At 47.8% G+C, this 23,049-nt stretch overlaps 1 protein-coding gene and 1 long non-coding RNA gene across 9 annotated transcripts; one reads left to right on the forward strand and one right to left on the reverse strand.

Annotated features, from left to right (window-relative positions):
• Window positions 1–621: 621 nt before the first annotated feature.
• On the reverse strand, window positions 622–22,507 carry LOC308469694 (uncharacterized protein). Of its 7 annotated transcripts, none has more exons than XM_080992528.1 (4): window positions 22,174–22,504; window positions 4,790–5,126; window positions 4,391–4,516; window positions 622–3,108 (listed from the first exon to the last, which is right to left on the reverse strand). In XM_080992528.1, the coding sequence occupies exons 3-4, from the start codon at window positions 4,509–4,511 to the stop codon at window positions 1,670–1,672; spliced, it is 1,560 nt and encodes a 519-aa protein (XP_080848654.1). In that variant the 5' UTR covers window positions 4,512–4,516; window positions 4,790–5,126; window positions 22,174–22,504; the 3' UTR covers window positions 622–1,669. The 7 variants fall into 7 exon arrangements, with proteins under 7 accessions (XP_080848654.1, XP_080848655.1, XP_080848653.1 ...); XM_080992529.1 differs by lacking the exon at window positions 22,174–22,504 and adding an exon at window positions 5,680–5,842; XM_080992527.1 differs by lacking the exon at window positions 22,174–22,504 and adding an exon at window positions 5,671–5,842.
• Window positions 6,166–11,738, forward strand: LOC308470178. Of its 2 annotated transcripts, none has more exons than XR_013982224.1 (2): window positions 6,166–6,266; window positions 9,048–11,738. It is a non-coding gene; the product is annotated as an uncharacterized lncRNA (long non-coding RNA). The 2 variants fall into 2 exon arrangements; XR_013982225.1 differs by lacking the exon at window positions 6,166–6,266 and adding an exon at window positions 6,305–6,417.
• Window positions 22,508–23,049: the final 542 nt, after the last annotated feature.

Consider the following 23,049-nt stretch of genomic DNA (forward strand, 5'->3'; position numbering starts at 1 on the left):
GCCATGCATTATTTAAAATTGTAACACATATAAAAGCATCATGAAACATCAAACATTAAAAACTTCCCGACCCAGGGCTGCCTTAAAATGTCTTCTAAAAGTTGTGTAGCAATTTATCTCAATGACAACTGATGGGAGGGAGTTCCACAGGGTTTGGTTTGACCAATACCTACATGACCAGTGTAGGAACGATAAAATACAACTAAAATCAGCTTAGGCCCTTAAAATCTCCAGTTTCCTTAGGATAAATCCCTTAAAATTATTATAAAGATGCGTAAGTGCAAAATACGGAACATTAAATGCAAGGAATGTTTTATGTGCCAAAGGAAATAAACTCTGTATTTGTAAATGTAACTCTCCTCCGGAAATCAATCTGCAGCATAGCAACCATAAGGAACGTTTCTGTGTTTTGCAGCTTCTGGAAAGACCTGAGAGATGAATGTCAGATCCTATGGGACGGATGCAGAAGAACAAAGATGTGTAGGAAAAACTGGAAAATGAAAATGGGGAAGTAGGCACCCCACCTGGGAATAAGCAAGAATATTAAACAATAAAATTATATACACTTACATATATAAATATATATGTGTGTGTTTGTGCACACATGCTACAAAAGCAGGGTCTGATTCAAGTTGTTTATTATTATTATTTATTAACTTTGTGTTTATGATCCAAAGCCCGCCCAATGCTTCAAGCCCAAGGGGTTGACTGTCTCGGACACACAGCCCAAACAGGAAAAGCAATGTGTAGCTGCAGGTAGGTAGCCGTGTTTGGTCTGCCGTAGTCGAAACAAAATAAAAAAATTCCTTCCAGTAGCACCTTAGAGACCAACTAAGTTTGTTATTGGCATGAGCTTTCGTGTACATGCACACTTTGTATCTGAAGAAGTGAGCATGCGCATGAAAGCTCATACAAAATAACAAACTTAGTTGTTCTCTAAGGTGCTACTGGAAGCAATTTGTAGTTTTGTTCTTTATTAGGAAAGCACTCCAAACAAGGTTTGGAGCCACAGCAGGACCACAGGTCCAGCACCAAGGGCCTTCTGATTGTTCCCTCAATGTGAGAAGCTACAGGGAACCAGGCAGAGGGCCTCCCATCAGATGTCAAAGAGATGAGTAACCTTGAAGACATCTGAAGGCAGCCCTATAGAAGGAAACCTTTTAATGGGAGATGTTTTTATATATGTTGGGAGCTGCCCAGAGTAGCTGGGGCAACCCTATTAGACGGGCAGGGTACAAATCATTGCTGTGGTGGTGAATAAAAAAAGAAAGCTGGTAAAAGACGGTGTAAAGACCTCATCCACACTGGACTTTAAGGTGGACTTGAAACTGCTTGTGTCTCTATATTTTATTTTGCCTCATCTACACAATATCTCTTTCCTTGTCTAATGCAAGCCCACTCTTCGCCCTCCTACGTTCAGACTGCCATGATGCAAGGAGAAGCCAATAAACCAAGAAAATCTAACACAAAACCCTGCTACTCAACTGTGGACATTAGGAGGCAGACTAGGCTCAAAAGAACAAGCAAAAGCCTATGATTAAACAGAGGGAGGTAAGCAAGATTAAAACCAAAGATAAAGAAGCAATTTCTAACACTGAGTACAATCTTTGGTTTGCTTCCTGTAGGAGATCTTGATGTGACTGAAGATCTTTCCCCACTCCAATCCCTTCTAAGATGTTTTCCTATGAGTTCTTTGATGTCGGGTAAGGGAGCTACTGTGACAAAAGCTCTTCCCACACTGCAAACAGTTGTAAGATTCATCCCCTGTATGAATTCTTTGATGTTTAGTAAGGTGGCTGCTGCAATAGAAGCTCTTTCCACATTCTAAACACTTGGAAGGTTTTTTATGTCTTGTGAGGCGGATACTGTCACTAAAGCTCTTTCCGCACTCGCAGCATCTATAAGGTTTATCCCCTGTATGAGTTCTTTTATGTCTTGTGAGGTGGCAACTACTAACGAAGCTCTTGTCACATTCCAAACATTTATAAGGTTTTTCTCCTGTGTGAGTTCTGTAATGCTTCGTGAGGGAGCCTTTGCGACTGAAGCTCTTTCCACATTCCAAACACTCATAAGGTTTGTCCCCTGTATGAATTCTGTGATGCTTCGTGAGGGAGTCACTGTACCTGAAGCTCTTCCCACAGTACAAACATTTGTAATATGGTTTGTGCCCTGTGTGGGTTGTATGATGCATATTAAGGGAGCTACTGTTACTGAAGCTCTTTCCGCACTCAAAGCACTGATGAGGTTTCTCCCCTGTATGAGTTCTTTGATGCAAAGTAAGGGAGCCACTCTGACTAAAACTCTTTCCACACTCCCAGCATCTATAAGGTTTATCCCCTGTATGAGTTCTTTTATGTCTTGAGAGGTGGCTACTACGAATGAAGCTCTTGTCACATTCCAAACATTTATACGGTTTTTCTCCTGTGTGACTTCTTTCATGCAAAGTAAGGGAGTCTTTGCGACTGAAGCTCTTTCCACACTCCAAACACTCATACGGTTTGTCCCCTGTATGAATTCTTTGATGCTTCGTGAGGGAGTCACTGTGCCTGAAGCCCTGCCCACAGTCCAAACATTGGTATGGTTTTTCACCTGCATGAATTCTGTGATGCTTCGTGAGGGAGTCGCTGTGCCTGAAGCTCTTCCCACAGTCCAAACATTTGTAATTTGGTTTGTACCCTGTGTGGGTTGTATGATGCATATTAAGGGAGCCACTGTTACTGAAGCTCTTTCCGCACTCAAAGCACTGATGAGGTTTCTCCCCTGTATGAGTTCTTTGATGCAAAGTAAGGGAGCCACTCTGACTAAAACCTTTTCCACACTCCCAGCATTTATATGGTTTTTCACCCGAGTGCACTCTTTGATGCGAAGTAAGCGTTGAGCGATAAGAAAATCTCTTTCCACACACAGTACATTCATGCTTCTCTCTGCAAATCTGATTTTCATTAACCTGAGAAGCGGTGGATTCCCTCCCCACCTTCTGCATTTGGGTCCCCTCCTTTCTGTGGGTTCCAACTTGAACCCGCAGTTTCCGTTGCGCATTATGCTCCTCTGCTCTTTCACGAGGCACTTCTGATGTTTCTCTTTCAGTCTGGATCCCCCAAACATCTCCTAATGGATTAAAAATGAAAACTGGTAAATGCTGTGTCTCTATCAGGCCTCATCCACAGAGGACTTTTAATGCTGACTTTAAGCTGATGCATCTCCATTTTTCATTTTGCATCATCCCCAGAAAATCCTCCTAATCTAACTTGCACCTTGCCCTAACCTCTCTTAAATTCAGAAACATAATGTAGAACAGAGTTTCAACCTTTTCCCAGCCTTGGCCCCCTTCTGACCTTGTTTCGTTCCTGTGGCCCCCATCCCATCGTACTGGTAGAAAGGTAGCTATTTAAATGTTTTGCTTGTAAATAGAACGGCGTTTCTGTACGCTGCTCTGGTTTCACCAGTAGCGGTTTAGTCATGCTGGCCACATGGACCAGAAGCTATCTGCAGACAAACGCCGTCTCCCTTGGCCTATAGAGCTAGATGAGCGCGCAACCCCAGAGTTGTCTGTGACTGGACCTAATGGTCAGGGGTACCTTTACCTTTTAAGAAAAAGTGGGACATTCCAGGATCAAATCTGAAAACTGGGATGACTTTTGTAAATCTGGGACTGTCCCTGGAAAATAAGGACACTTGGGAGAGTCTGCAAAAGGCACACCAGGAGTTCTGTATATATGGGAGTATTTTAAAAAGCAAGTGGTCCTTATCTTGTCTCAGGTGTCAAGGAACAATCAGCGGTGCATTTTCAGGCTCCTGATACATATCCTTTGCAGTCACATCCTGGTCCCTGCACGTCCCACCCCTGAAGCCACATATGTAGGGCAGCAGGACACGGTTTGAGGGAAATGGCTTCGTGGGCTAGAGAGGGACTGCCGCCATGACCCACAAGTCTCTCACTGCTGACCTGGCAGCTTGGCTGCTGCAAACCAAAAAAATCTGTCTGAATACTCAGATGAAGCCCATTCAGTCCCTGATCTGGCAATTGCTGCAGCTATACCAGTGAGTGTCGGAACATTCAGGACCCAACACAATATTATACTCTGAAAAAGAATTTTCTTCACACCACCGTTCATGGGCGTAGCCAAGGAGGGGTGGGGGGCAGCCCCCCAGATCAAGTAAAACATTAGAAACACATAACTAACTGACCAATCACACCGGTTCTGCCTCCCTAACAAAAGTCCTGCCCCCCCACCCAAAATCCCACGCCCATGCCACCACTGAAAAACATTCCTTTCCTTTTCTACCTTTTATCTCTCACAGCCCAGTAGTCTTCCTCGTTTTCTTGCCAGGGGAGTTTCCTCACTCCAAACATCTCCCCAGATCCCCCTCTCCATTCTCTGCAACTCACCAGATCCCTCTGGAGGTCCTGGGAGGGAACATTCAAAGGTGGTGGGAGACAGCCTGACCAGGTCAACCGTCCATCTTCCTCCTTCCATCCTCGCTAGGTTTGCAGGATCAGACACTTTCATCCTTCCTAAGGAGCTCTGAAGGCAAAACAAGCAGCATTTTCCTGGGATGGAAAAAAAAAGGAAAGGGAGCCTCCAGAGATTCACCTGCCCTAGATAGTTTCCTGCCCCTGGAAAAGCTCAAATGGGGCATCCCCTCTGCAACAGTCCCCAACAGTTTTTAAACATGTTTTTTCTGTTTCCAAATTAATCTGTCTGCTTCCTCTAGCCTTTCTTAAGGCTGGCATGGTTAACACATTATTGACCAGAAGGTACAACCCATTGAACTCAGTGGAGCTTACTTAGGAGTAAATCTGCAAAGGACTGCTGTGCATATTCTTCCTCTTCTGACACTCAGAAACACGTTAGTCCTCTTCCCCACATTGGCAACCGTGAGAACAGAATCCTGGACTACATGCGCCTTTGATCCAACAAGGTTCTTCAAATGTTCTTTAGTCCAGGAGAAATTACCAATGCGCCTTCTAGTGATCTCATTGATGGTACACAAACGATAATTCACACCTCTGCTAGCTACTGATTAAGGCGAAAAAGATCCTTGTACAGAGCTTTCTGGCCCGGATCCAGCAAGGCCCATTCCTCGGTGAAATGCACAGACACCTCATCGTAGCTCACCGATCCCTGGAAGAAGAAAACCGTTCCCTTCTTTGTAAGCACTCCAAGGTAAGGTGTTGTCTTAAGTATAATACTTCTAATACCCTTCTGGGGTATCTAGAGGCCGTATAAGAGATCTCTCTCAGGCGATCTCTATCGGTCAGAGGAAGCAGAGCCCAAGCAGAGTACAGTGGTACCTCGGGTTACATACACTTCAGGTTACAGACTCTGCTAACCCAGAAATAGTACCTCGGGTTAAGAACTTTGCTTCAGGATGAGAACAAAAATTGTGTGGCGGCGGCAGCGGGAGGCCCCAATAGCTAAAGTGGTCCCTCAGGTTAAGAACAGTTTTAGGTTAAGAACGGACCTCTGGAACGAATTAAGTTCTTAACCCGAGGTACCACTGTATATTGATAGTAAAGCGGCTGGAAAGCCTGATCTTTATTAAGGGAAATAAAGTGTTGCAACATGGTCTCCGCTCACGACACGCAGGAGGGAAGAGAACCCCGAAGCCCCTATAAAGACTTTTGAAATCGCCCCCCCCCTTGCCCAAGACCAGGCCCCAAAACACCATACATACATTCCTCCTCCTCCTCCTTCCTCCGTCTCTCCTTCCCCGCATCTGACCTGGAGGCGGCAGGAGAGGCAGCCTCCCCGGCTGAGAAAGAACGGGAGAAGCTCCTCCGCAAGGAAGAGGATGAGGAAAGAGGCGCCTCCAGGCAAAGCAGCTGCGTCCCACAGGAAGAAGGGACAGGCCCGGAACAGGAAGCGGAAGCTCCTCCTCCTCTTCCGCAGGACTCCCCTTCCGCTCTAGGAATCTTGGCTCTGTGGTTTCGTCTTAACCCTTGCAGAGCCGAGCGGCAGGAATCTCTTGGCTGCTCCTGGCAGAGAGCGAGCAGAGGAGTCCCGATTTTTTCTAGAAAGTTCTGCAGAATCAGGCCCCGAGTACAGGAGCCTCTCCTCCAGCAGGTGCCCCATGCAGGATCCAGTGACCACTGAGAGCCGGAATATTATTATCATTATTATTATTATATTAATAATGGGCAGCCTTCGTATCATCATCAACATTATTAATGCCCCACCTTTTCTCCAAATTGAGAGTAGGAGATCGTAGAAAAGATAATCTTTACCACTGAACAGATTAAAGAGGCATTAAACTCTCATATGGTGAGAATATAGTTCTTTAGAAGTTCTTTAAAATGAATAACTATTTTAAAATAAACCAAATACTGTAATCATAAAAGAAGTAACCAGGTCTTCACCTCCCTCCACTGATCTGTGACAGCTTGTCACTGTAAGAAGAACCAGTTTTGAACAGGTAACTTGGCTTTTTCCCTTTCTCCTCATTCAGGGAGCCTATTTTGCTGATGAGCAAGTTACAATGTCTCAAAGTAAATCAATAGTGTCGTGTTTAGGAGGCTTGCACCTATATAAAATGCACAATAACAATTTGATCTCAACATCCTTAAAACATCCTTACTTAAAATATATAATAAAACAAGCAAGTTGAAAGGAAGGAGCATTAGAATCAGAATTATAGAATTGCAGAGTTGAATTAGACCCTTGGGTCATCTAGTCCAACCCCCTGCGATGCAGGAATCTCCGTTAAAGGAGACCATTCCAATGTCCAACAGCTCTTACTGTCAGAAAGTTCTTCCTCACATTTAGTCGGTATCCCCTTTCTTGTAACTTGAAGCCATTGGTTCACGTCCTACCCTTCTGAGCAGGAGAAAACAAGCTTGTATCGTCTTCCATGTGATAGCCTTTTAAAATATTTGAAGATGGCTATCATATCTCCTCTCAGTCTCCTCCTAAGGCTAAACATGCCCAGCTTCTTCAAGTGTTCTTCCTAAGGCTTTCGAGCTTGTCAAAATCCTTAAATTGTGGTGCCCAGAATTGGACACAGTATTTCAGGTGTGGTCTGACCAAGGCAGAATAGAGTGGTACTGTTACTTCCCTTGACACCAATCTGGTTGATGCAGCCCAGAATAGAATTTTTTTTCCTGCTCCTGCTGCATCACACAGTTGACTCATGTTAAGCTTGTGGTCTACTAAGACTCCTGGATCCTTTTCAGGTGCGCTGCTAGAAAGTCAGTTGTCCCTTATCTTATATTTGTGCTGCAGGTTCTTTCATTCTATTCAGTTCATTAAAAAGCACACAGTGTCCTTGGCAGCAACTCCCTTCTGAAGATTCCTTGGGCTGGAGGTTAGGGCAAAGGAGGTGGCTGAACCACAGGCAGCACAAATATATCCCACAGAGAACCCTCCCCTAGTCTGGACATTTCAGAAGGATAAAACTTGAAACCTCCATTGATATATAATTTTTTGATATTACTCCTAGAGAAAGTGGTATTATGAGCCATCAAACCTCAGAAATACACTTTTCCCATTTCTTTCCAGCCAGGCTGTGAGCACCTAGAAAGGAATGCTGTGATCACCAATAGTCAGCATGGATTTCTGAAAAATAAGTCATGTCAGACTAACCTGATTTCGTTTTTTGACAGAATTACAAGCCTGGTAGATAAAGGGAACGCAGTGGATGTAGCCTACCTTGATTTCAGCAAGGCATTCGACAAGGTGCCCCATGATATTCTTGTAAAGAAGCTGGTAAAATGCGGTCTTGACTATGCTACCACTCAGTAGATTTGTAACTGGCTGACTGACCGAACCCAAAGGGTGCTCATCAATGGTTCCTCTTCATCCTGGAGAAGAGTGACTAGTGGGGTGCCACAGTGTTCTGTCTTGGGCCCGGTCTTATTCAACATCTTTATCAACGACTTGGATGATGGACTCAAGGGCATCCTGATCAAATTTGCAGATGACACCAAACTGGGAGGGGTGGCTAACACCCCAGAGGACAGGATCACACTTCAAAACGACCTTGACAGATTAGAGAACTGGGCCAAAACAAACAAGATGAATTTTAACAGGGAGAAATGTAAAGTATTGCACTTGGGCAAAAAAAATGAGAGGCACAAATACAAGATGGGGGACACCTGGCTTGAGAGCAGTACATGTGAAAAGGATCTAGGAGTCTTGGTTGACCACAAACTTGACATGAGCCAACAGTGTGACACGGCAGCTAAAAAAGCCAATGCAATTCTGGGCCTCATCAATAGGAGTATAGCATCTAGATCAAGGGAAGTAATAGTGCCACTGTATTCTGCTCTGGTCAGACCTCACCTGGAGTACTGTGTCCAGTTCTGGGCACCACAGTTCAAGAAGGACACTGACAAACTGGAACGCGTCCAGAGGAGGGCAACCAAAATGGTCAAAGGCCTGGAAACGATGCCTTATGAGGAACGGCTAAGGGAGCTGGGCATGTTTAGCCTGGAGAAGAGGAGGTTAAGGGGTGATATGATAGCCATGTTCAAATATATAAAAGGATGTCACATAGAGAAGGGAGAAAGGTGGTTTTCTGCTGCTCCAGAGAAGCGGACACGGAGCAATGGATCCAAACTACAAGAAAGAAGATTCCACCTAAACATTAGGAAGAACTTCCTGACAGTAAGAGCTGTTCGACAGTGGAATTTGCTGCCAAGGAGTGTGGTGGAGTCTCCTTCTTTGGAGGTCTTTAAGCAGAGGCTTGACAACCATATGTCAGGAGTGCTCTGATGGTGTTTCCTGCTTGGCAGGGGGTTGGACTCGATGGCCCTTGTGGTCTATTCCAACTCTATGATTCTATGATTCTAGGCTTTTGGCCTTTAACTTAAAGAATTATTGTGGCCTTAATCTTTGCAACCTACATTAACTTGCTATGAGATGACCTTCCTTGAAAAAGCAACTAAATGCAATGAATAGTAATGCATAATATCTGCGACGCCATCATTCTGTCGTGTATACTGCTAAGCAAGCTATGTGATTAAACAGTCTATGACTAACCTAAAAGCAGTAAATTGCAACCAGCACACATGAGACCCCTTCAGCCTTTGTTTCCACGCCTTGCAGTTGTAAGAACAATCCTATCGAAAAAGCAAGTTCACCCCCCACCCAATCGGAACCAGAGACCTCATTGGCCAGAAAAATGAGAATCAAGGTAAGTCACTCTTAACCGATGTGTCTAATCTTTGATGTCTGTAAAATCACATTTCACAAGTGTGTCTCTGTGCATCTGAATGCTGGACTACATAGGATTTTGTTGCGACCCAACAGGGCTCTTCATACATTCTTTGTCATGGGGAAATTAAGAACACCCTCTCTAATTGATATTACACCAACAGGGGTTCACACCTTCGCTAGCTATTGATCAAGGGGGAAAGGACCTTATACACAGAAGCCACCATTTCATAAATATCCATCATGACTTCCTTGTACAGCACTCTCGGACCTGGATCCAGCAGGGAGCATTCGTCATCGGTGAAATGCAAGGACACCCCCTCAAAGCTCATTGATCCCTGGAAAAGGAAAGCAATTCCCTTATTCGTAGTCCATCCAGGGTAAGGTGTGGGAAAATGGGCAACTGGAGATCTTAAGTGTTCAGAAATCACCCAAAGCCAATGGAATTTACCCATTAGTTTAAGAATTCTAAGTCAAGTATTCTAACAAAAATATGTAACTTGTCTGTGAGACTGCCAGTTTCTTTTCCTCCAACAGGGAAGCCAATGTAAGGGATTTAGTTTCCAGGAAACTGCACGTTAGTTAGTTTCATGTTTGTTTTGGGGAAACTGGTGGAAAACATTATTAAAGACAATGACATAACCAAATGTATGTAAGCAAATTTATATAGTGCACCTTCAAGCAAAAAAAATTCCTAACTTAACACATCTGCAAATGAGATCTGAATTGGTGATGACTGAGAAGGAAAGTGACATTTGGGATCATAGCTGATAGCTCAGTAAAGAAATTGGCGCAGGGTGTGAAAGTAGTGAAATGGGTCGATGCCATTTTAGGGAAAGTTTCAAAACTAAGTTGCCAATATCATAGTGCTGATATACAAATCTGTGGTGCAGCTGCCCTTATAAAACTGTATGGATCCAGTTGCATGACCTCAAAAATAATATTGTATATTCAGAAAACATTGGGGGGAAAACAAACAAAACAAGGAATATGAGGAATTACTAATCTGAAACAAAGGCACTTGTGGGGAAATATGATAGAGATGTATAAAGGTATTCATGGTGTTTAGAAATAGGAGAGAGGGAGGTGTTTCTCCCTCTAGGATACTGCCTTTCCAGGCCATCCAATGAAGCTAATTGTGCACAGATTAAGGACAAACAAAAGGAAGCACTTCTTCACTGTTAAACTCTGCAATTCACTAATGCAAAATGCAGTAATAGCCACCAATTAAGAGAGAATTAGGCAAATTCATAGCCATCAGTGCCAGTTTCTTTTGTCTGCCAACCCAATTATCTTTACTGGACACTTAGAAGACTATTTCATGCCACTCTTCTAAGGAATACATCAGACAGAAAAATACGAGAGGAAGAAATTAAGAAAGAATGCACTACAGCACTGACAATATAGGACTTGTATTTTGAACATACAGGACTTGGTGGTCAACTGAAAAGTTACCTTTTATTATATTATGTCACAATGTTGATTTTGACATTATGAGAAGTGGCATCTAATTTTTGATAAGTAGTTTCTAGTAAATAACTTGTGATTGTTACCATGCGGCCTATTACGTTCACGTGCTTTTACAACTGACCACCAGCCATTATGGTTGTGCACTGCTTCCACTTGTTTTGGGCAGTATATTCCTCATTGCCAGTTCCTGGGAATCACCTAAAAAGGCATGTTGTACTCGCTGCTGGTTGCAAAGTTCCCAGTGGCATCTGCTTGGTCACTGGGGGAATAGGGTGCTGGCCTAGGTGGGTTAAGGGCCTGATCCACCAGCTAGGCTCTTCTGAGGTCATGTTCAAGGTTTCATGAGCAAATCCTCCTTCCTCAGAGGCTGCAGATTCAGGTCCCTCTGTTACTAGGAAGTACCAATTCCAGAGGTCCCCAACATCTTTCTTCTGATTACCTTTCCCCTACCTTACCTGGATGCATGGTGGTCAAGAATTCATGAAAACATTGAAAATGAAGTTCCTAATTTGCCCAAATGGGCAAGAGTGTGGTGAACCAACAGGACCTGAGAGGCTAAAACGTGTTTGGAGAGATTTATTTTAAATAAATCAACAGAAGACCAGAAAATGCCTTTTAACCTATGAAAGATATGAGTGAAAGGGGATCAAGCAGAAATCAGCACACATTACACACTAAATGTGGAGAAATAAACAACAGAATATGCAAATGATTCATGTGGAAACACAAAATATTAATATAAAACTTAACTTTTAAACTTATGTTTGTCTACTCAGAAAAAAGAATAGGCCAAGTCAAAATCATATCCAACTTAACTGTTGCTGAATTCCACACTGGCTCCACCAGCTCTCTCATATAGCTTACCAATATACCCAGCTGATCTAAATACACATCCACTGAACGGATCTCATGGACAGCTCAGTCAGCAAAGAATGGAAATCTTAAATCTCGGGGTGGTGGATTCCAGCCACAAAATCTCCACCGCACTTTTCACAGCAGGCAAGAGAGTGGCGTGAAGAACAGGGAGGTGTGGGAAGGGAGTAATTACAGTGGCACCTCAGGTTACAAACTTAATTCGTTCCGGAGGTCCGTTCTTAACCTGAAACCGTTCTTAACCTGAGGTGCGCTTTCGCTAATGGGGCCTCCCGCTGCCAACTGAAGCTCTTGTCACACTACAAACATTTGTAAGGGCTATCCATTGTATGAATTATCTTATGGCTAGTGAGGTGACAACTCTGAATGAAGCTCTTTCTACAGTCCAAACATTTATAAGGTTTTTCTCCTGTGTGAGTTATTTGAATCAAAGTAAGGGAGTCTTTTTGAGGGACGCAAGTAGCGCTGTGGTCTAAACCACTGAGCCTCTTGGACTTGCTGATCTGAAGGTCGGCGGTTCGAATCCCTGCAACGGGGTGGGCTCCCGTTGCTCGGTCCCAGCTCCTGTCAACCTAACAGTTCGAAAGCACGTCAGTGCAAGTAGATAAATAGGTACCACTCCAGCAGGAAGGGAAATGGCGTTTCCGTGCGCTCTGGCACTCGTCACGGTCCTCCGTGCGCCAGGAGCAGTTTAGTCATGCTGGCCACATGACCCAGAAAGCTGTCTGTGGACAAACGCCAGCCCCCTCGGCCTGTAAAGCAAGATGAGCGCCGCAACCCCAGAGACGTTCGCAACTGGACTTAACAGTAAAGGGTCCCTTTATCTTTACCTAAGGGAGTCTTTGCAACTGAAACTCTTTCAACACTGCATACAGTCCCCTGTATGAATTCTTTGATGCTTCATGAGGGAGTCACTATATCAGAAGCTCTCCCCACCGTCCAAACATTTGTAATATGGCTTGTCCCCTGTGTGGGGTGTATGATGCATATTAAGGGAGCTAATGTCTCTGAAGCTCTTTCAAAGCATTAATGAGGTTTCTCCTCCGTATGAGTTCTTTGATGATCAATAAGGTGACAACTCTGACTGAAGCTCTTTCCACATTCAAAACATGTATAAGGCTTTTCCCCTGTATGAGTTCTTTGATGCCGAGTAAGGGCGCCACTCTCACTGAAGCTCTTGTCACACTCCCAGCATTTATAAGGCTTTTCTCCTGTGTGACTTCTCTGATGCAAAGTAAGGGAGTCTTTGCGAGTGAAGCTCTTTCCACACTCCAAGCACTCATAAGGTTTGTCCCCTGTATGAATTCTTTGATGCTTTGTGAGAGTGCCTTTGTGCCTGAAGCCCTTCCCACAGTCCAAACATTTGTGACGTTTTTCACCTGCGTGAGTTCTTTTATGTCTAGTGAGGATGCTCCCATGATGGAAGCTCTTTCCATACATCAAGCATTCACATAGTTTGTCCCCTGTATAAGTTCTTTCATGTCTAGTGAGGCTGCTCCTCTGACGGAAACACTTTCCACACTTCAAGCATTCATACGGTTTGTCCCCTGTGTGGAGTGCGTGATGCCTACTAAGGGAGGCACTCTGATTGAAGCTCTTTCCACACTCAAAGCATTTATGAGGTTTCTCCCCTGTATGTGTCCTTTGATGCGAAGTAAGGGAGCCACTATTACTAAAACTCTTTCCACACTCCCAGCATTTATATGGTTTTTCATCCAAGTGCACTCTTTGATGTGAAGTAAGCGTTGAGCGATAAGGAAATCTCTTTCCACACACAGTACATTCATGCTTCTCTCTGCAAATCTGATTTTCATTAACCTGAGAAGCAGTGGATTCTCTCCCCACCTTCTGCATTTGGGTCCCCTCATTTCTGAAGGTTCCAACTTGGACCCGCTGTTTCCGTTGCTCCTTCTGCTCCTCAGCTCCTTCACGTGACAGTTCTGATTGTTCTCCTTCAGTCAGGAACTCTGAAACATCTCCTAATGGATTAAAGAAAGGAAAAGTGGTAAAATGATGTGTCTGTATAAGGTAGGGGTCGGCAATCTACAGCTCCTGGGCCACATCTGGCCAGGGGGGTCGTTTAACCGGCCCCTGAGCCAACCCTGCCACACGCTCTGCAAGTCTCTGCACGCTGCGCTAAACCAGCGCATCGCGGCGGCTCACTTCCGCGGCACTGGCGGGGCTTCCTATTGGATGCAGCAAACTCCTGCAACCAATAGGAAGCTGGAGGCGCCTTCTCCACGCCAGAAATAGTGTCTGCGGGTTTGTGTTCTCACAATCCTGCGCTTGCTGAGATCTCCGGGGGAGTGAACCGGCCCAGGCTCAGTAAGTTTGCTGACCCCTGGTTTAAGGCCTCATCCACACAGGACTTTTAATGCTGATTTGAAGCTGCTTGCGTCTCTCTTTTGCATTTTGCACCATCCACAGAAAATCCTCCTCATCTAAAGGGCAGCCTGCCCTTCCCTTTCTTAAATTTAGAAACATGATGCAGAGCAGAGTTCCCCCATCTTTTTCCAACCGTGGCCCCTTTTCGACCTCATTTCCTTCCTGTGGCCCCCAACCCCTTCCTACCGGTAGAAAGGTAGCTACTGAAATGGCCCACTGAATTCAGTACTGCTTTGTTCAAAGTAGACACTTAGCAATTTTCTAGATGCAAGTCAGAGGCACCAGACAAATCCACTCGGCTAGGCCGACACTGCCGACAGGCCCTGTGCCCCGATCTCCTAGGCGCTGGTGTCGATTGCACCCCGCGTCTTTCAGAATCAGGCCCAGGCCGCCACCTGGCCAAGCACTGGTGACAGCTACAAGCAGTGGTCAGAACAAGAGCCTCAGAGATGGCCATCTCCAGCTGGAAACAAGCCAGGACTGCTCTAAGAAAATGCACAAAGGAAAACAGAAGCAGCAGCGCTACGCTGCCCCGGTGGGCCACCCCCTTACCTGCTTGTGATTGGCCGAGCAGATAGCCAGCCAATCAGGATTTTGAAACCAAAACAGAATGATTAATGGTTTTTTCTATTTTCTTCTCACTTCCCTCTGTGGCTCCCTAGCCTCATACTGTACAGCCCCCCAATTTACATAATTTTCACCTGGGACCCGGTTGGAAAATCCTGGGGGCCCTGTTGGGAAACACTGATGTAGAGAAACAGGATAAAGAGTGTTGGTTTTTTTAAAGTTGAAAGTCCTTCAGGGAGGAATTGGGAACCTTTGGCTCTCCAAATGCTGCTGAAAAAAGTCCCATCAGCTCCAGCAAACATGGACAGTCAACAGAGAGGATGTTGGGATCCAGCAACTTCTGGGAGGGAGCCAGGCGTCCCTACTCCTGTCTTATAGGGAAAAAAGAGGTCCTTGTGAGCATTCTACTCAGGTGACAGAATAAGATACCCACCACAACTCTTTCCTCTCCCTTCCACAAGCAGAATCCAGAAATAATTGTGCTGCAGGATAACAGGTGCACATTTACTGGACAAGGGCCTTAGAACATGTTTGGGAGCCAGAACAGTAAGCTGGGTGTTGGGTGACATTTCCCCAACAGGCCTGAGGACCTCCCCCTCTCGTGCACAACCCTCCTGTGTAGGCTCAGTTCCCAAATCAGCTGGCTCCTCCGATTCTCCCTGTGAGTCGTTGGGGACAGAGAGTAGGTTCAGATCCATGCCACTCCATCCATTCTGCCCTGTACACTGCTTTGCAAGCTATGCAGCTAGGCAGACTAGGACTCTCCCCCAATGCAATAAATCACAACCAGCACACAGCAGACCTCTTCAGCCTTCTGTTTCCATGACATGCAGTTGTTCACCCCTCACCCAATCCAACAAAAGACCTCCCAGGCCAGAAAAAAGGGAAATCAATGCAGGTAACTCATAGCCAATGGGTCCATTCTTTGATGGCTTCCTATAGGCATCTGGTTGGCAAGCACGAGAACAGAATCCTGGACTACGTGGGCCTTTGCTTTGAACCAACAGGGGTCTTCGAATGTTCCAGGAGAAATTACAAAGTGCTTTCTAGTGATCTCATTGATGGTACACCAACAATAATTCACACCTTTGCTAGCTATGGATCAAGGAGAAACAGATCCGTACCCACAGATGTCATCATCTCACGAATCTCCTCCATGACTTCCTTGTACAGAGCTATCTGGCCCGGATCCAGCAAGGCCCATTCCTCGTTAGTGAAATCCACAGACACCTCATCGAAGCTTACCGATCCCTGGAAGAAGAAAACCATTCCCTTCTTTGTAAGCACTCCAAGGTAAGGTGTTGTCATAAGTATAATACTTCTAATATCCTCCTGGGGTATCTAGAGCCCGTATAAGAGATCTCTTATACGGTCGGAGAGGAAGCAGAGCCCAGGCAGAATATATTGATAGTAAAGCGGCTGGAAAGCCTGATCTTTATTAAGGGAAATAAAGTGTTGCAAAATGGTCTCCGCTCACGACACGCAGGAGGGAGAAGAACCCCGAAGCCCCTATAAAGACTTTCGAAATTGCCCAAGACCAGCCCCCAAAACATCATACATACATTCCTCCTCCTCCTCCTCCTCCTTCCTCCGTCTCTCCTTCCCCGCATCTAACCTGGAGGCGGCAGGAGAGGCAGCCTCCCCGGCGGAGAAAGAACGGGAGAAGCTCCTCCGCAAGGAAGAAGAGGAGGAAAGAGGCGCCTCCAGGCAAAGCAGCTGCGTCCCACAGGAAGGAAGGACAGGCCCGGAACAGGAAGCGGAAGCTCCTCCTCCTCTCGCGCAGGAATCCCCTTCCGCTCTGGGAATCTTGGCTCTGTGGTTTCGGCTTAACCCTTGCAGAGCCGAGCGGCAGGAATCTCTTGGCTGCTCCGGGCGAATAGCGAGGAGAGGAGTCCCCATTTTGTGTAGAAAGCCCTGCAGGATCAGGCCCCGAGGGCAGTATCCTCTCCTCCAGCAGGTGCCCCATGCAGGATGCAGTGACCATTGAGAGCCATAGCATATGCCTCCTTTTCCCCAGGACTGTGAGTGAAGGTGGCTTTCACATAAAACAGGAAACCTAACATAATCCTTAAAAAGTAATTGTACTCTAATAAGGATATATAAATAGAAAGAACTATTAAAAATAGCTAATAATCACAGAAAGAACAAGGATGTCATCTCTCTTGGACCTGGTCCAAACCTACATGGAGAAACTGAAGTATTATTATTATTATTATTAATTTGTATACCGCCCTATAACCGCAGGTCTCAGGGCAGTTCACAAAATCAAATCACAATATAAAAACAGAAGATACACTATCAAAACAAAAACTACCCAATAACTCACCCCCCCCCCCAAAAAACAGCCTAAGTACAGTGGTACCTCTAGTTACATACGCTTCAGGTTACAGACACTTCAGGTTACAGACTCTGTTAACCCAGAAATAGTGCTGAAATATACTCAGAGTCGCAAAGTGATTTCATGCTCTTTATTCAGCTCATAGTGGTGAGGAGGAATGAATAAAAGTCCCCTCACAGTATCTGCTTTATATACATTATTTACACAATGGGCTGCACATGATTGGCTAATCCCGGAATTCAACTGTAAGCCAATCAGGTTGTGGATTCACTTATCTCTGGAGCATGATTGGGTGGTTCCTGCCAACCAATCATACTGCTGCATTGTTCTAGGACCAATCAGACTGCTGCATTCTGAATCCTATTGTTCTAGGACCAATCAGACTGCTGCAATTTGGATCCTATTGTTCTAGGACCAATCAGACTGCTGCAGTTTGGATCCTATTCAATTCAGTACATAACACCCCTCCCCTCTAAGTTCCAGTCCTGCCCGGGAGGTCGCATTCATATTCCTTGAGGTACGCCGGCGGCCTACGTGTGCGTTGCGGCCTGGGGTGTTCCCTGGTCCGAGGTTCAGGTTCTGGCTCGTGTTCCAAGGATGCTGGCTGTGATGGGCCTGTTTGGTCTGGTGCAACCGGCTCACTCAGTCGTGGCTCTGGTTCCGGTGTCCTTTCGGCCTCACGGGTCCTCTCTGTATTTACTGATTCTGCCTCTCCTGCTGGCCCCTCCTGCTCTATGGGCCTCACTGCCCCGCTGTTCCCTTGGGACTCCTCTGACCTGTCCGCCTCCTGGTTTTCTCCCAGGAATCGTCGCCGTATCTGGTCGCAGTGGCGGCGCCAGCATTGCCCCCCATCCGTTAGCACCTCGTACGACACGGGGCCAGTGACCCTGGTGACTGTGGCGGGTACCCAAGCTGGGCCTGCCCCAAAATTCTTTGCGTACACTGGGTCCTGGGCCTCGAAGGTCCGGGGGTTCCTGCCTTCCCCCACCACTACCTCATCCTGAGCTCTATCGGGGTGAAGGCGGTCCAATCTGATTGCAAGGCGCCGACCCATTAGTAGTTCAGCGGGGCTCCGGCCAGTCGTTGAGCTGGGGGTGCTGTGCTGTGCTAGAAGGAATGTGGCAAGGCGGTACTCCCAGTCCCCATGCGTCATGCGGCGAAGGGTGTCCTTGGTGGTCCGCACCATGCGTTCTGCTTGGCCATTGGTGGCAGGGTGGAACGGCGCCGAACGGATGTGGCGGATGGCGTTCTGCACCGTGAAGGTTTGGAATTCTCCTGATGTAAATGCAGTCCCGTTGTCTGAGACGAGAGTGTCAGGGAGCCCGTGGGTTGCAAACAGCCTGCGTAGAACCCGGATGGCTGCGGACGTGGAAGTGGACGGTACCAGTGCGACTTCCAGCCATTTGGTGTAGGAGTCCACCACTATGAAGAATGTTTTCCCCTGAAAGGGGCCAGCGAAATCCACATGCAGGCGTGACCATGGTGCTCGGGCGGACTCCCAGGACTGGACTGGGGCCCTTGGGGGATCTGGGCGGGATTCTTGGCAGGCCTGGCAGTGTTTGACCCAGGCCTCTATCTCTCCATCGATCCCCGGCCACCACACATAACTCCTGGCAAGGGCCTTCATTCTTACTACCCCTGGATGTGTCTCGTGTAGGGCTGTGAGGACCCTTTTGCGGAGGGGCTGGGGAACAACGACTCTGCTTCCCCATAACAGGCACCCCTTGTGGGCCGACAGTTCATGTTTGCGGGTTGCGTAGCCGGCGAATTCTGGCCCGGGGCTGCTGCTGGGCCATCCCCTCCACACCCAGTCCAGGACCCGGGAGATGACCCTATCTTTCTTGGAATGGTGTGCAACTTCTTGTGCCTGAATGGGGCGGTCGGGAAGCAGCTCCAGGCTCATAACCTCTTGTGCAGGTGCTGGGTCAGGGCCTGTTTCCGGTAGTGGTAGCCTGCTGAGGGCGTCCGCATGGCCCATCACCTTCCCAGGTTGGTGAATCAGTGCATACTGGTAGCTGGCAAGGAAAACTGACCACCTGAGGACGCGAGAAGACAGCACTTGGGGGGTCTGCTTTTCAGGGGCAAACAAGCCAAGCAACGGCTTGTGGTCAGTCACCACGGTGAAGGGCCGCCCGTACAAGAAATCATGGAATTTTTTTACTCCCTTCACGATTGCCAGCCCCTCCTTGTCGATTTGCGAGTAGTTCCGCTCGGTTGCGTTGAGTGTCTGGGAAAAGTAGGCCACCGGTACCTCTCTTCCATCTGGGAGTTGGTGCCCCAGGACAGCGCCAATGCCATAGGGTGAGGCGTCGCATGCTAGCACCACCGGCAGCCTCTCGTCGAAGTGTGCCAAGACCGAGTTTGAGACAAGCAAGTCCTTGACTGCCTGGAATGCGGCCTCCTGGAGCTGGCTCCACACCCAAGGGGCCCGCTTGTCCAGGAGTCTGTGTAGGGGCTCCGCTACCGCCGCCTTGTGGGGAAGGAAGGAATGGTAAAAGTTCAATAGTCCCAAGAAGGCCTGAAGTTCAGTCTTGCTCTTGGGCGCTGGGGCATCACAAATGGCCCGTACCTTGCCCCCAGTCGGGTGGACCCCTTCTGCGTCCACCATAAATCCCAGAAAGTCCACCTGAGGCACTCCTAGTAGACATTTTTCCCGCTTCACCTTGAGACCTGCCGTCTGGAAACGGTGCAGAACGGTGCGGATGCGGTCCTCAAACTCCTCTGGTGTGGGCCCGGCAATCAACACATCATCGAAGAAGGGGGTGACGCCAGGAATCCCTTTAAGGAGAGAGTCCATTAGATTCTGGAATATGCCTGGTGCCACACTGACCCCGAATTGCAGCCGCTTTACCCTGAACGCTCCTCTGTGCGTCACAATCGTCTGTGCCTCTGCTGTGGCCTCATCTACTGGCAGCTGTTGATATGCTTGGGCCAAGTCCAGCTTGCCAAAAATTTTCAACCCAGCCAGGGTGGCAAGGACATGGCTGACCACTGGCACTGGGTATGCGTGGGCCGTGAGGGCCTTGTTTATGGTACATTTGTAGTCTGCGCAGATGCGGACCGAACCATTAGGCTTGACGGGTGTGACGATTGGGGTTTCCCAGGGGGCATTAGGCACCGGCTCCAGCACTCCTTGCTCCACGAGTCGGTCCAATTCCTCGTCTATACGGGGTTTCAAGGCGAACGGGACCCGGCGGGCCTTGAGCCTGACCGGTTGTACTGCGGGGTCAAGCTGTAGCGCAATGGGGGGGCCCGTATACTGTCCCAATTTCCCGTCGAAAACCCCTGGAAATTCCTTGCATATGGCGTCCACGTCCACTTGTAAGGTAGTGTGGTTCACCCCGGTGACAGCTAGCCCCAGTGGTCCAAACCATGCCAATCCCAGTAAGCTAATGTAGGGGCCCTTGACCACAAGCAAGTCCAGTTGCCGCGTCCGCCCTCGGTATTGCACCCTGAAGGTCCCCACCCCCATTGTGGGGACCTTACGTTTCTGGAAGTCCCGTAGGGTGAATGGGGCCGGCCTGAGTTTGGGACCCCCAGTAGGACACAGTTTCCTTAAGGTCCTTGCCGAGATTATGGATAGAGTTGAACCCGTGTCAAGCTCCATGCGGCATGGGGCCCCCTCTATCTGTACCTCTACATAAATTTTCTCTACGTTGGGGTGGGGCAACTGGTATACCTGGCAGTCCGTGACCTCCGTCGAGTTGCCTTGGTGCGTTGGGCCCCGGGACCTGGGGCTCTTGGATTGGTCATCTGATGCCTGGTGTCGGGTGGGCTGAGCCCGACACACCCGGGTGATGTGTCCCAATTTTCTGCACTGCCTGCACTCTGCGTTGCGGAAACGGCAGGTCCTCCTCTCGTGACTCTCCCCGCAGCTTGCGCAGTTTCCTCCTTCTCGTCGAGGCAGCTGTGGTCTGTGCGCTGCTTGAGTGCGCTGCTGTACTCGGTGCACCTCCTCCCTGTCAGATCCTGAGTCGTCGGTGAGGTCTTCGTGGTGGACCCTCGGTTGGGATGGCAGGCTCAGCCGTGCCTCTTGCGTCGACCTCTCGGCAGCTTCCGTTGCCAGGGCCTCCTCCAGAGTGACCTGGAACGTTAGGTCCTTCTTAGCGTAGAGGCGTCGTTGCAGCTTCTCATCCTTCAGGCCACCGACGAGGCGGTCACGAAGCATGTTCTCCAGCTCTGAGAAGTTGCAGAACCGGGCGGCTTGGCGGAGAGAGGTCACAAACCCAGTTATGGTTTCCCCAGAGGCTTGCCGCTTTGCGTAGAAGGCATTTCGACGAGCCACCACTGAGGGCTGCGGCGAAAAGTGCCCCTTCAGCTGTTCCATTATTGTTTTGTATGGAACAGTAGCGACGTCTTCAGGCGCAAAGAGAGCCCGGGCGACTTCAAACGTCTCCTCTCCGCAGACGCTGAAGAATATCGCCCTCTTCTTGGCGTCTTCTTCGTCGGTGACCCCTTGGGCTTCTGGGAGGAAGGTGAAACGGGAGGCGTATGCTTCCCAGTCTCCAGATGCTGGATTGAATGGCGAGAAGCTGCTGTTGGCTGCCATTCTGAGTTCCTTGTGTCCCGGAGCTGAAGCCTGGATACACGGTGCGAGGCAGCGGTGCGGCAGGTGGCGGTGCTGCGGTGCTGTGTGTGGCAGTCAGCTCAGCGGGATCCCACCTTCGTCGCCAGTGAAATATACTCAGAGTCGCAAAGTGATTTCATGCTCTTTATTCAGCTCATAGTGGTGAGGAGGAATGAATGAAAGTCCCCTCACAGTATCTGCTTTATATACATTATTTACACAATGGGCTGCACATGATTGGCTAATCCTGGAATTCAACTGTAAGCCAATCAGGTTGTGGATTCACTTATCTCTGGAGCATGATTGGGTGGACCAATCAGACTGCTGCATTCTGAATCCTATTGTTCTAGGACCAATCAGACTGCTGCAATTTGGATCCTATTGTTCTAGGACCAATCAGACTGCTGCAGTTTGGATCCTATTCAATTCAGTACATAACAAGTGCTTCAGGTTAAGAACTTTGCTTCAGGATGAGAACAGAAATTATGCAGCAGCGGTGCAGCCGCAGCGGGAGGCCCCATTAGCTAAAGTGGTGCTTCAGGTCAAGAACAGTTTCAGGTTAAGAACGGACCTCCGGAACGAATTAAGTACTTAACCCGAGGTACCACTGTACTGGGATCTTTGTGAGGAAGTGACCATTTCCCGGTAGAAAGTGACCCTGTCCTCCTGGGGTTCATGCTGAGCGGAGTCAGAGATGCACTCTGGACTTTAAGAAGGTTGATTTCCAGCAAGTGACATCTAGAACCCTCCCCCCCCCCAAAAGGACACATATTTGAAGCAGAGCCAGCTTGGCCAGAACCCATGGACATTCTCCTTACCATTGTTGCAAAACTGCTAGGCTGATTGAAAACTCACATGCAGCAATAGAGAAAATAAAGAGTTCCTTTATTTGTAACCGGCAGCAAAGTGGCTCAGAATAGTGAGTTCCAAAGTCTCAGCCTCGAGCAACAGGTTCCAGGGGCTTTTATACCCTTTTGCCTTTCAGCATCTAGCATTGAATATTCATATACTGCAGCAAAATTTAACCAATCATTTGGGACAGCACCCTTCCTTTATTCCTTATAAGCTTATTTCCTGTTACAGTTAGGTAGCCGTGTTGGTCTGCAGTAGTCGAAACAAAATAAAAACAAATTCCTTCCAGTAGTACCTTATAGACCAACTAATAATAAACTTAGTTGGTCTCTAAGGTGCTACTGGAAGGAATTTTTTAAAAATTTTGTTTAAGCTTACTTCCTGTTATTGCAAAGAGCTCAGCATTGCACAGAAACTGTTAGGCACTCTGCAGTTTCCATACAAGGCTTCTTCTCCTTTTCTTGCTTTCAGCGTTTCGGGGATATTGCAATGTAAGCTTAAGCAATGGGGTGGGTTTGCTTAGCCCGGATTTGCAAATCTGTCCCTGGACAAATTCCGGCCCCAGAATGTCCCCAGATGTGCAAATCTGTCCTCAGGAAACATGGCAGTGGCAGGCTCAGCAGCCGGGAGCCAGCCTGGTAGCGCAGTTGGCTCTGGCTGGCTTCAGGAGCTGCTCACTGTCCGCTGCCATGGCGCCCGCCATTTTTCCTTGCTGGAACATACGGCGAGGAAAAATGGTGGGCGCCATGGCAGCCAACTGCGCCACCAGGCTGACTCTGGGCTGCTGACTGCCGCTGCCACTGCCGAAGGGGAACCAGGGATGTCCAGCAGTACAGATCTCC

This window comes from Podarcis pityusensis, assembly GCF_964106645.2.
Source record: "Podarcis pityusensis genome assembly, chromosome: 2".
NCBI lineage: Eukaryota > Metazoa > Chordata > Lepidosauria > Squamata > Lacertidae > Podarcis > Podarcis pityusensis.

Excerpts from the sequence above, each read along its gene's own strand:
- LOC308469694 (XM_080992524.1), bottom strand. The coding sequence starts at position 16,060 with ATGCGGGGAAGGAGAGACGGAGGAAGGAGGAGGAGGAGGAGGAGGAAT. Across the intron at positions 15,702-16,012 it reads GGAGGAGGAGGAGGAGGAAT|GGATCGGTAAGCTTCGATGA; the intron begins GTATGTATGATG and ends TTCTTCTTCCAG. Across the intron at positions 3,109-15,574 it reads TGAGATGATGACATCTGTGG|GAGATGTTTGGGGGATCCAG; the intron begins GTACGGATCTGT and ends TTAATCCATTAG.